Source organism: Amphiura filiformis, chromosome 5 (assembly GCF_039555335.1).
Source record: "Amphiura filiformis chromosome 5, Afil_fr2py, whole genome shotgun sequence".
Classification (NCBI taxonomy): Eukaryota; Metazoa; Echinodermata; class Ophiuroidea; order Amphilepidida; family Amphiuridae; genus Amphiura; species Amphiura filiformis.
The window spans coordinates 63,795,243-63,809,517 of NC_092632.1; the positions used below are offsets into that span (position 1 = coordinate 63,795,243).

Below are 14,275 nucleotides of genomic sequence, written 5' to 3' on the forward strand. Positions count from 1 at the left end.
TAAAGACACCTTAATAAAATAATGAAGCCGGAAGCCGACCGGCACCAATTTTTGTGAAACGTAAGTCTACTAGACTCTTGGCGATGTACATTATGTTTTGTTGTGGTCACTTGTCGCAAGTTGCCGGGTATTAGTATTATAGCCGAGTAAAATCTGGTGGGGCAAAATGGGACATTAGGTGGGCCAATTTGCCCCACTTCCCCCTACTATAAACAATATACATATTTCAGGTGATGTGCTCTATTCAAAAATGTTCGCTCAATTTTTTTGGCGTCTTGATCTTAAAAAATGAAATTCAATGGGTAGCCTAGGTCAAGGCCTTATACAAAATAGGCCGCAAAGGAGTGTTCATAAATCCTTTGGGGGGGCAGTGGAAAAGTTGGAACCTCGGACATCAAAAAATGGTTGATCCCCCTAAAAAAGAGTGGATTTTTTTTTGTTCCCCTTTTTTTTGACCCCTCCCCCCTTTATGTCCTAAAAAAGAAACCAAAATATACATCATTAACCGTGAGTGGCATAGATTTCTTTTTGACATCGGGTTGGAGAAAATTTCTAGAAGTCCAGTGAATCCAGCACCTTTTGCCGACAAAATAAGTTTATTTTCTTTTATTATATATTTCTCATGCATGTATCCTCTGAATTGAACCATTTTGAATTTAATTTTTCAGGGTCAATACGCCAAAAATTGTAAAATAAATTGAGTGTGATAACCAACGTTTTTGAATTCAGCACCTCAAATCACAGCTAATCACCTTAATGTTTTATGCCGCCATTTAAATGATTATGAAATTGGTCATGATTTTTTTCATTGGCCTACCTGATTTTTTATTTGTAATGTTTATACCCCGGGGGGGGGGGGGCACATCAAAAATTTTTGGTGGGTATGCTCCCCCGGAATTTTGAGGTGGTGGGTCTTTGGGAGCTGACGGCGTACCGGTAAGTCTTTCGGAGCTGCGAACCGGGCTATGAACAAGTAAAATGGGGTCTTAAGTTGGAGCTGCAAAAAGTCAAAATCAAGGGTCTTTCTTGGCTTTTTGGTTGAAAATCGCCTGAAAAAACAAGAAATATGAGGAATGAGCAATTTTTGGGTCTTTAAGAGCTGAAATTATCAAAATCACGGGTCTTTCGGAGCTTTATTTTGGTCAAATATAGGGGTCTTTCGGAGCTGCAGAAACCCAAAAGGGGGTCTTTCCGGGGAGCATACCCGTATGGTCATTTGTGTTGAGTGCCCCCCCCCGGGGTTTATACATGCCCCTATTGGAACCGGCCAATCTTTGCAGGTCAACAGAGGAAACCCCAACATAAAAGTCATATTTTTTTTTATTATGACTTTATGTCTTCCCATATAGAACTGCATGTTTAATATAGCTTAATATGATGGCCATGGGATTTCCGTTTATTTCAGCTTTAATGGATAGCAATCCTTCCCGGCTGTTATTACTAATATTACTATTATTTCAACATTTTGAATAATAGCAAAATCATACATTATTATAGTTAGGGCCTATACTACTACTAGTACGGCTTTAAATTTTAATCATGATGCTATATATTGAATACTGTCAGTATTGAATTTACATATAAGGGGTCTGGTGGATAGGCCATTTTTTGTACACATGTTTTTCTCCCACCACCAGATCTAAGTACAGGGAATTAAAATGAAAAAAAAAAAAAATCATGATGCTATATAAACATCATTTTTACTTTTATATTGAAATCCGGACCTGTTTATTATGGTTCATTCACTATGCTCGCAGAGCATTCATTGTTTACAATGTTTCAATCAAGCCATTTAAAAGCATAGTCTCTGTGGTACGTTTATGAACGGTAAAGCACATTAGGACACGCGGTGTTGAAAGGCTGGTGATTGACTGGCTTTCTACAGTTTGTCCACTCTGAAGTACAAAGTGACAACGCTCGCGTATACAGCGCGTAAACAGTGCGCAGTGCTGCGTCTCTGCTGAGGTATGCGTGCCTTCAAAGTCGGCACAATGTGTGCGTCCGCGTCGGTACTTTGAACTTCAGAGTGGACTGACTGTAATGACCTCTAATCCCACACCTAGGCCTATGTGCGGGAAATTATCCTGACAAAAATTATGTCTAATTAGCTTTAGCTATTTAAGATATCTGGATATAAGGATATTATGGATAATTTGGATAATAGTTGCATTTATTGATATTTTAGATATTTGGATATTTCCGATATTAAATCAAGGACATGCCTAATGGATATTTTTACATTTCAGATAATTATTTGGGTATTTTAGATAATTTGGATATGGCTAATTAGGATGATTTGGATATTTCAGATAATTTGGATAGTATAGTAGGCCTATATTCATGCAAAGATCCTTATTTTTAGAATCTTTGGAAATACCTAGTAGGCCTACTGACTATACTTGGTGGTGGGCTGGGCTGGGTAGAGCGGAGGGCAAAGCGTGGCCGGGACTTGAAACACAGGGGTGTTATTATAGGCATAGGCCTGAGACTAGGTATACTAGTCTCAGGCCTAGGCCTAGGCCTACATAAAAGTTACAACAAAGGGGCTCTTGAAGTTCGTAGGCCTTGCACCTAAATCAAAGTGGAGGGGGGGCAGAAAAGTTTTTTATTTGAACTTGCAGGTTAAAAGGGCATTTTATTATTATTATTATTATTATTATTATTATTATTATTATTATTATTATTATTATTATTATTATTATTATTATTATTATTATTATTATTGAATACTATACTATAATAAATTAATAGTTGATGATTGATTTTATTGATTAATTCCTTTCGATCTTTTGATCTGTTTTATGCTACGTTCATAAATCCTGGGAACGAGACCATTTATATGCGAGCAAAAGTGGATGGATGTTTGTGGATGATTTTGTTATTCTTGGAAAATATTTTCGTGAGTTCAACCGCAAATCATCATGATATTCCTTACTCCTCTCGACAGGATACAAAGGATTGGAACACACTATTCTATTATGATATAGAATAATAAAACACAGGGATCAAACGCCTTGTTATCCACCAAAATCGGTGATGTGCCGAGAAAGAGGTTAGACCTTTTGCTTCGTCAGAACAGCACTACGTACGTACGATACTTGGAAAATACGTGTGTGCATGTACGTACATAACATAGGGCCGGGTTGATTGACTCAATTTGATGATTAGTCTGTGAGTCGTAAACCCTAATAAAATCAACTCTTTTGAATACATCTGATTCGTATTTATATTGGTAAAACGACTAATTCGCTGGATATTGCTTGGAACATTACTCTGGCAGTATTATTTATCCATTTCATGCAATTTCTTTGCCATGCATTCGCACGATTGATTTGTTTATATTTTTTATTTTAGCTCAAGATTATCTGGTGTTGCTTGCTTGCTGTTGTCGACGTACATCATTTGACGTTTTATTTTGAAAAATATATTTTATCAACGCAAGGATTGTTCTGTTGCTGGAGTGAAAGGCTGTTGATCAGATTCGAATTCATCTACTTGTCTTATGTTGTACCTAACTCAAAGAATGCCGCTTTTGTAAGTATTTTTTATTTATTTACCTTTTTTCTGTTCTCTATTATTTTTGAACGCTTCATGTTTTAGTTGCTTCAACTGGTCTGAAAGCTCCACGCTTCATAAATTTTGTCTTGTTTTGTATGTACGGTATCCGGTATTTAAAATGTTTAAGAGAAGTTTGGCACTTTTGCCGTTTTGGCGCAGCATTTTTTGAATGATGTACGGATCATGTACCGCATGATACACCGTTGAAAATAATGTTACGCTGCGCTGGATGCGACTATCACTCCCGGGGGGATCACTCATGTATAAAAGTTGTAAGCATCCGCGTGAATTGACTTTCCAAAATGACCCTAAGCTAGGAAACTAACACTAAATAAGGATTGTACTGAAATAAAAACACCCTAAGCAAGGAATTGTTTTGAAATTTACCCCTAAAACAATTAGACAATAATAACTGCGCACCATCTATTTTGAGGTCATTGTGTGAAATCGGAGGGTTTTGTTTTGGGCTGAGGTATTTTTCCGAGGGAGCGGTGGCTCCCGAGGATACCATCATATCTAACATTTTGAACAAAGCAAAATGGCATTTTATGTTATGCCATAAAACGCTGTTTATAACCAGTTTGTTGTAACCTACCCTACAAAAAAATCAACCAGGCGAATATAACATTCGCGCCGACAACAAGAGCTACCAATCACAGAAGCGCGACGGCATCGCGTAGGCGTGTGCGTTGCCATAACGCGTAACTTATGCATGCGCGCGCAGAAGTCATTGTTGCGCGCCCGGAGTCATTGTGATTTATTAATGACCTCGCAATTAGTGCGCAGTCAGGCAATCAATTTCTTTTGATTGGATTACAGGCTTCGCGTATATTTAATGAGGTTATGAATAGACATTATAAAAACACCCTAAGCGAGGAATTGGTTAGAAATTTGCCCCTAAACATATTTGCGTGTGTCGGTACAGTGATATCATAGGCCTAAGCTGAAAATTGGCACTGTTGAAATCGGCTCAGATTTAAAAAAAAATCTGGTTGGTAAAATTGCTCAGAAACCACACTTTTGTGCCGAATAATTGGATAAATGTTTGTTAATTTGGTAATTAAAAAAAAATTACCCTAAGCGAGGATCATCCTTAAAAAAACACCCCTTCTTTTACTAAAATGAGTGTTTTGAGACCCTAAGCGCGGATCCTCGTTTTGCTTTTCAAAACCACCCTAAATCCGTGTTTTCTTTCACACGGATGCTTACAACTTCATATGAGTGGCCCCCGGGCTATCACTATACTTTTAGAAAATTAATTAAAAACTTCGGTCGAAGTTTTGCCACAAGTTTAAAAAAATAACGGTTAGTTCATGAAAAAGAAGAAGTGAAATTTAGCAAAACGCGATGAGGTTTATTTGCCCGTAAGAGAGCTCTATTGTTCCGCTATTGTATCCACTATTGTATTCTATTCATAAAAGCTACTGCAAGAATCGCGGCAATCCCTGATATTGCTGATGTCTACACTTCACGCTTTGCATTTATTAACAATCAAAATTATCCCATACTCTTACATTTATAGTCTTATTCTCACCTTTTATATAATATTAAGAAATTGCAATTATGAAAACTACAAACTTTGAAAGTGAAAATATATTTACCATCGAAAATATATCATACTTAAATTCTATAGAGTCTATAATATATCCAACCCAGAAGTGCCCATTTATTTAAATTGTTGTAATAGCGCCCAAATATCCCCACAAATATCTTATACACGATTTTATTGATTCATTTTGGGCTAAATCAAAAGTCAGAAGTAGTTAAAAAGGGCAACATCCTCACCATTACTTGCTGCTTTACAAATTATCCTCGCTTGACCAAACACGCATAGTACGATAATCGAAAAACCTAGCGTGGTTGTCTTAACAATGCAAAAGAGATGTACAGCTTACCCACTAATACTAGCTCATTTACAAAAACCTATTGAACAATTACGTAGTCCATCGATAGTGCGGACACTCTTCACTCGCAAACCACCAAAATTAGTGCTATTTTGGCGTTGGAAAGAAATCTCGTGAATAGAGTGCCCTCTCTACTATCTGCCTACATGTTTACGTTCTATAAATGCCAACTAAAATCATCCAACAACTTCATTTTAAGAATTATTTCAGTATAGAAATCAATAGGAACAGAAAGAGTATGGTCTACACATTCCAGGAAAATGTTTTATTTGTTTCTTCCGCCATTCTATATTTCCCTAAAATTATCACATTTTTTCTCCAAAATCCTATGTAAATGATTCTCCACGCTACGCAGAAATTATGTGCGATAAATCATACAAATGTGCCACAATTTTACATCACTTTAGACAGTATTGCAATATCTTGATGATTTTTAGGCATTTTCAACGGCAACTTGAGTATATTCAGAAATCAAATATCGCGCCAAAGGGATGACACTCTTATTCACGCATTCATTTACAACGCAAACTTGTATCGAATCCCGATGGTTTGCAACCAATGAAATGTCCGCACCCCTGGATTTATTCATCCCTGGTATGAATTATTTATTAGGTTTGTCAAGGCAATAACCACGATCCGTTTTGTAATAATATAAAAGCACTTGCAATAGAATCCCGCTGAGTTCAATGAACTGCCCCCTGAAACCGATGGAGAGGTGCCCCATAAAGAAGCTATTCCATTGACCTCTATTAACAGGTCAGTGAGCTCTCCATACACAAATGAACAAGTACAATAGGACAAGGCCAGCACCTATTACCTGCTTTGTAACATGTTATTTTGAAGTCGTGAAGATTAGTAATCGTCTGTGCATATGAACTGCGCATTTATGATGCAAAATATTAGTTCTATATAATATAAAATTACAAATACTGGTATTATGATACACGGTATAGGTGATATATAAAACGACTAATAAAATCATGTCATCATGGCGTCATGTCAAAGGTTCATTATATCCCGTATGTTTGTCTAAATTCATATATATATTTGAAAAAAAATTCTACACCCATTTAATATGTACTCAGGTGGAACCTTGCCTTTTTAATTTTCATTTCTTTTTATGTAACAAATTCAGGTTTTTCCATTACGCGGGGCCGCCGGGCAATACAAATTTAATGCTAACATTGAATGAACGCAGAATCAAAAATAGGCGTTTCTAGTACATACAGCGTCTGACTCTACCTGAGGACCTAGCCTAAGTCCCATGGGCTCCAAGAGTGGCTCTCCATACACACATGAACAAATACAATGACGGGTCGCCATTGCACTCCATACACAAATGATCAAATACAATGGAGAGTCCGACTGCCATGCAAATGAGCCAAGTGCCCTCTCAAGGGTCTGCTCTGTGATATCACACTGATCAGACTGATCTTTATGTTATTACAGCGAGGCTCACATACAATGTTCAACACAAAGTGAACGATGTTATAACTTGGAGGGCTAACAAACCAACACCGCCAAATTCGACTGACGTGTGAACAACGTGGGATGCTATGAGGAAATTGAATACTCGTTGTCTGATCATGCATGTGTGTTTTATGGTTCGGATAGCGGTTACTTAGCAACTCTCGTTCCGCCTTGGGTTTATTGAATACACTCTATATAAAGTCATCAATATGTCGTTTCCAGTCCTTGGCTGAACTATTGGGTTCAGCTATTAATTTTTTTAATAATTCTGTTAACCCATAGCATTAAAAAACTAGTATTTTGATAAATAAAATAGCTGGATGCGGTATGCAGCTGATTGGGGTGGTTACGGGTCGTTAAAACCACTAACATGAAATATGGATATCCAACTAGTTTGCCCAGGGTTACAAAAGAACCGCTAACCGCGAAATATGGATATCCAACTAGTTTGCCCTCGGAGCTTCAAAAACCACTCACCCCGAAATATGGATATCCAACTAGTTTGCCCGCGCAGGGCTACAAAGCACCATTAACCGCGAAATATGGATATCCAACTAGTTCACCTCGCATGGCTACAAAGAACCACTTAGCGCAATAATATTTTTTACCTCAAAAAAGAATTAATATCTACCAAAAAACGTTTCAAAAGCGTAAAAAGCGCCAAAGTTTAAAAATCTTTCCTGTGTGGCTTTTCACCCTTTTTTAAACTTGGTCCCATTTAGTAAAGTAGTATTAACATGAAGAATGAGTCCTAATTTTTACATGCAACAATGTACTCTTATAGGTTTAAGACTGTTCGAAAGCGGTGCAATATGACGTAGGCTACCAGTATGTATTATCAAAAACATTTCAAGGTTTATGTTTTATTATATTGCGTGATCATAAAGAGTAGTAGAGTATTATATATACTTAGCAAATTGACTGTGTGTCAACCTGCTACATATAGGCCCTACATCTGTACATAAGGCACAGAATCGCACATGACGATGAAGAATTTAACAAAGTGAGTATTTGCTACAAAATACATTATAACAAAAAAAAAAAAAAAAACTTCAATTACGCACGAACATTAATTCATTTGCTCTACAAAATAAACATTGACAACTAAGAAAACCAACAAGTAGCCTATAGATGACTTAAGTATGGGTCTTTAAAAACTTTCATAAATGGGACCAAGTTTAAAAAGGGTGAAAAGCCACACAGGAAAGATTTTTAAACTTTGGCCGCTTTTTACGCTTTTGAAACGTTTTTGGTAGATCTGAATTTGCACAATGTTGTATTAAAGCCCTACTCGATCATTTTCGCAATTATTTTGACGATTCGTGAGATTTTACTCATTTTCCAGTTTTTTGCGTGAGATATTATACTACATTTGTACCTGTCCTAGGCGTGACATTATACTAACTAACTTGGCATGAGACTGTGAGAAAGTGACCCAATGCAGTGGCGTACCGTGGCCGCTCCAACCCCGGGGGGGCTGAAAGAAAATTCAATTTTGCCGCCCCCCCCCCAACAGTCGGAAAAGGTTGACCCAATTTTTTTTTCCGGTGGTTTGAAAAAGTGAAGAGCAAAAAAAAAAATTCAGGACTTAGGCCAGTACTACCCAGTAGGCCTACTTCGTTCTGTGCATGTTGCAAAATTTATGGTAGTTGCATCACATCTTAAAAAATGCACATTCAGTATGAAAAAGGGTAATAATCTTGCTATTTTGTAAGCTGCAATCTTTTCTTTTTTTTTATTGACCCCACCCGCAACATTTGCTCTCATGAACAAATTTTTACTTTCTAAATTACAAATTTTGTATATTGGTACCATAAGTCATTCAAATTGTCATTTACACCAAATTTGTAGTTGAATAAATTGAGGGAATGATCACTCACTTGACTTGACAGGGATAGGTTTTCTGCGAACTGCACAACCTTGTATAATTACCAGAAGCAGTAGAGACCGTTCACAAACACTTGTTAGGGGGGGCCTGATGCAAAAATTTTCATCACGAAAATTTTTCTGGGCCCCCCTTTACAGACCTCAAAAATTTCAGGGGCCCCTTTCTGACATGAAAATTATGGGTCAACCCCATAGAAAAGCATGAAACTCAATTTCCCAGGAAAATTTGTGGTCATTTTTTCAGGTCCCCTCCCCCTTAGGAGGGCCAAAAAATTTCAGGCCCCCCCCCTTTTTGCATCAGGTCCCCCTAACAAGTGTTTGTGAACGGTCCCCAAGGATGTAGTGGAAATATCAAGCATGCAGAACTCCTGTTTGATGCACTTTTCTTTTTGTATGCACTCTTCTAGGTTTTGAATCGGAGTGTCAAATATTTATGCATTTTACCATTTTTTACTACTTTTTTGTTAGTGGCTTTGCTTCAAAGTTTTTAAAAACGGTCTTCTGTTTCATTTTTTATTATATCTGCCTTTCCTTCCTCTCTCCCTGCCTTAAAAATATAGTTCAGTATTTCCATAAACTTGACATAATGGTACATGTGTATAATGCAGTTACCCGATATTGAACACAAGCGAAGATAATAAAATACAACAAAGTAAAGCGCTGTGTCGCATACTCGTCGTGTGTCTGTGCTTTGTAATTAAATATAATCCAAACTGTTGACCATAATGAGACAATAAAATCACCAGGTATCTTAATTACAAGATCATAAAACTAAAAAATAGCGCTTGAGTAAATGAAGCCAATCGTTATCTGTCAAGTATGCGTAAACAATTATTTGATATTTTGATTTCATTTATCAAAATCCTTGTTTCTTCCAAGTTTCATTTTGAAAACAGGATGAAAAATTTGTTCATTGGTCAGCATTTTCCCTTAACACTTATTTGTGCTTTCATTGAGGCTCATCATATATTCTTATTCCAATGAGTGAATAATATGCTCCAGCAATTTGGATTCTAGCAAAAAATGTGTTGTACAATAAATTGACAGCTAAAATGAAGAAAACTTTGCCGTTTTCCCAACATTTCAGAATTATATTTTTGGATTAACAGGATTATTAAATTATATTTTCGACTTTTCCATTGCAGAAAGGTAAAATATTTAACAACATGCGATCTGAGACTTGGTAGACTACATGTATGCCATAGTTGATTTTTGATTAATAAAAAACAGGGTCAGAAATTCGCAACCAAGTGCAAGAATCCTTTTGGATTCTCCCAGTGGAATTTTGCAAGAATCCATGGATTCTCGCCATATAACTTTGTATGATAAATTGAAACATTTACGAGAATCCATTTAGATTCTTGCAATTTTGTTGACGAGAATCTTTGCGAGAATGGATTCTCAGATTCTCACTGAATTTCTGACCATGAAAAAGTTTTTAATGATGAAGATTTTAGACAATCTCATCCATAGACAATAAACGGCAATCCAAAGTCAGTAGTCCACTAACAAACAGAGGGGAGTATGGTGACTGAAAAGATCAGACGTGACAATCTATCAATTGTACAAAAATTAATACAAATTTATCAGAGTTTTATGATTAAATGCAATATAGCAAGAGTTTGCACAATGGGCAAGTGGACTATGGAGAAGTCTAGAGAGCTTATGAGAACCAATTTCAGGTCAAATAAGGTCAAATGAGCGCCCGTCACTAGTGGCTGCACTCCACATCGTTCTCCGTGAATTTTACGAATTTTAACTGTTTCCGTCGAACTTTTCTTGTGTACATTTTTCATATGGACTTATGTGAGTAATAGTCGTTATAATGCTCCATTTTATATTGTGAAAGCTACAACATTGCGTGGTAAAATCGTTTTTCGCTTCAATTCATTTTTCATATGGTATGTTATGCTATAGTATTCTGTACAACGCTGAACTGTGTGTGAATGAAATCATCGATCAAAATTGATCTCAGTTCACTGACATTATGAGACCTTTCATGTATGGTAGAGAATCACTCTACTCATTACGCAAGACGGTGATTAAGAACAAAAGTTGTAGAATAAAGCAACCAGTATGGGATCTATTGAAAGAACTGAAAATTGCCAAACAAACTCGTAGAGGATGTAGAGCCGGTAAAGGAAAACAACGATCTATTCCTGTGTGTATTAATAATCGTCCGGTCAAGCAATTTCAATCTGAACAATATCGTCATAAGGAGTTGGTCACTATTAAACTTGAAACGGGCGCTCAAATAAGCAAATCAAAACCTGTTCTAAAAAGTCGTATTGCGACATGGAATGGTCAATCGGTTATCGAAAAAGCTGCAGATGTGTGTGATTTTATCTTAAATGAGAAGTTGGACATCCTTGCCATAACTGAAGCATGGTGGAAGGGTGATGAGCGTGATCATACATTTCTTGCTGATATTACAAATACTCTTCCTGACCATCAAATCCACTATTTGCCCAGATCTGGAAAGAGCGGTGGCGGTATATGTGTCATCTTACGCAAAGGGTATGGCGTCAAAATTACACCACACAAGTACAGTTCGTTTGAATGCCTTGAGTTATCCATATCTAACGGCCTAAAAGATGTCGTTAACTTGATTGTTATATATCGCTTCTGGATCAGCCAATCTTACAAAGCAGTTTTTCAGTGACTTTTCTTGTCTACTTGAATCTACTGCTGGTGCCTCCGAACATCTGATAATCACAGGCGATTTCAACATTCATATGGATGTCCCAGATGATCTTGGGACCAGAACAATGAATGACATCTTACAGTCCGCGGGGGTAACTCAGCATGTTACAGAACCAACACACATCAAAGGACACATGCTCGATCTTCTGATTACCCGTGACCTTCACTATGATTATGTATTCAATACGTATGTTCAGTGGGGACTTCCATCTGACCACGCTGCGGTGATATCTGATGTCATGATTTCGCGACCTGAAACATCTAAACGTGTTATCAACTCCGGAAACTTCGTGAAATCAACATGGAAACTCTCCGTAAAGAAGTTTCCGACTGCTTGGATTTAGATCAATCAAGTGACGTGAATGCCATGGTTTTATCTTACGACTCTCACGCTTCGTGCACTAATTGATGCTCATGCTCCTGAGAAAACGCGTGAAGTGTCTCTAAGACCAAATGCACCGTGGTACACTGAGTCTCTACGTGGGGCTAAGACAGAGAAAAGACAAGCGGAACGCAAGTGGCTGAAATCGCGATTGACTGTTGACAAAGAAATCCATCGCGAAAAGTGTCGCCAATATAAGAATGACCTCCACAGTGCCAAACGGGATTACTATTGTGATCAAATATCTGGTTGTGACACCAAAGAAATGTTTCGTCTGGTGAACAGATTGTCGGTTTACAAACCATCTAATGCCCTTCCATCGCATACTTCTAAGAAGGATCTTGCCAATACATTCTGCAAGTTTTTGATGAAAAGATCAAAAAATCCGTTTTGCACTGGACTTGGCTACTCCATCTACAATTTCAGTCAATATCAGCGATAAGCGTCATTGTGAGAGCTATTTGAGCGATTTCCAACCGCTTGAATGTGAGGAAGTACTAAAGATCATCAAGTGTTCGCAGATTAAGACATGCTCTCTAGATCCGTTACCAGCGTGCCTTACCAAGGATGTTCGTGCTGAATTGCTTCCTCATATTACCACTATTGTCGACGAATCTCTGCAGTCAGGGGTTTTCCCAGATTGCCTAAAAGCGAGCCCTTGTCACGCCATTGCTTAAGAAAGCAGGTCTTGATGTTGAAGAAATGAAAACTTTCGACCTGTCTCAAATTTGCCTTTTCTGGGAAAGATCGTCGAACGTGCTGCTATTTCTCAATTCCAGTCATACATGATGAACAATAACTTGTACACCAAAAATCAATCGGCATATCGAAAGTATCACAGCGTTGAAACTGCCCTTGTCAGAGTTAACAATGACTTGCTCCAAGCTGTTGATACCCACGGTGAGGCTGTATTAGTCTTATTGGATATGTCCGCTGACTTTCGACACTGTCGATCACAACATCTTGCTGCGTCGACTACATGAGAGATATGGTGTCAAAGGTCCTGTTCATAAATGGTTTGCTTCCTATCTGGACAATAGACAGCAATCTGTGCTTATCGACGGCGAACAATCTGATCCTATGACCATCGATTGGGGCATGCCGCAAGGCTCTGTCGTTGGCCCCGAGATGTTTATTGCATACTCTGCTCCAATTGAAGACATTATTAATGGCCATAATCTTTGCAGCATGTCATACGCCGATGACACGCAGTTGTATGTGCTAATCAAGCCCAGTGATCGCACTAGCATGTTATCGGAGCTAGAGGACTGTATACGTGACATCCACTCATGGCTGACTGAGAACAAGCTCATGATGAATGACTCTAAAACAGAACTTCTGCATGTCAAATCACGCTATGCAAGATCTGTGCCTGAGGATATCTCCATTACCATCGGCAATGCAACTATTGCTTCATCTCCGGAAGTTCGCGACTTAGGCGTGTTGTTCGACGAAAATCTCAAAATGGTCAGCCACGTAAATGACATTTGTCGCCGTGCATCATATGCAATTCACAGGATCGGCAAACTTCGGCGTTACCTAGATTCGGACAATACAGAGAAATTAGTGCATGCGTTCGTCACTTCCAGGTTAGACAACTGTAATAGTATTCTTGTTGGTCTACCCGATAAGGATATCTCAAACTACAGCGTGTCCAAAACATGGCTGCCCGTGTAGTAACCCTCACCAGGAAATCAGACCATATAACCCATGTCTTGTACAAACTCCACTGGCTTCCAGTAAGAGAAAGGATTGTTTATAAAATTCTTCTGTTGACATTCAAGATACTCAACGGTGAAGCTCCGCATATCTCTCTAATCTTGTGTCGCGCTACATTCCATCAAGGACCTTGAGATCTCGTCACGCAATCTGCTGTCTGAAATTCCCAGCAAGACTGTAACATACGGAAGGTGCTTCTCGGTTGTAGCGCCCAAGTTCTGGAATTCCTCCCGGATTCCGTCCGAAACTCTGCCACTACAGCACAACTCAAATCGCGCATGAAGACTCACCTTTTAAATCTGTGTATGACACTTAATAACACCTCTTGCCGATGTCTTCCGCTTGTCTGTTGCAGCTCCTGTTTTTTTTTAACTTGATTTAATTGTGTATATTATTATATTGGTTGTATATATTGCTTACCAATTTTTAAATCAAAAATTGCTGTTTTTTAAATTATTTTTGCTGTTTTTAAATCTTGCCATGCTGTTAATGCTTTTAATCCACTGTTTCATTCCTCTTGTGTCATTTGCTCGTTTCCTGAGGCAGTTGGTTTTAAAATCATTATCGTTTATTTTGTTTGCTGTTATATATTTTGCTCTTTCATGCATTTTGTAGTGTAAGTTAAGTGTAATTAAGTTGTTCAGCGCATAGT

The 14,275-nt window shown here is 37.9% G+C and overlaps 1 protein-coding gene across 5 annotated transcripts in view; it reads left to right on the forward strand.

Moving 5' to 3' along the window:
* The first annotated feature begins 2,847 nt into the window (after positions 1-2,847).
* LOC140153523 (E3 ubiquitin-protein ligase pellino homolog 2-like) overlaps positions 2,848-14,275 on the forward strand; it is a 69,056-nt gene continuing 57,628 nt past the window's right edge. The window contains exons 1-2 of one of the 5 annotated variants that reach the window (XM_072176303.1): positions 2,848-3,119; positions 3,355-3,534. In XM_072176303.1, coding sequence (XP_072032404.1) covers positions 3,503-3,534 — 32 coding nt within the window. In that variant the 5' untranslated portion in view covers positions 2,848-3,119; positions 3,355-3,502. The remainder of the gene's footprint in view (positions 3,120-3,354; positions 3,535-14,275) is intronic. The other 4 variants (XM_072176302.1, XM_072176300.1, XM_072176304.1 and 1 more) reach the window with 4 other exon arrangements.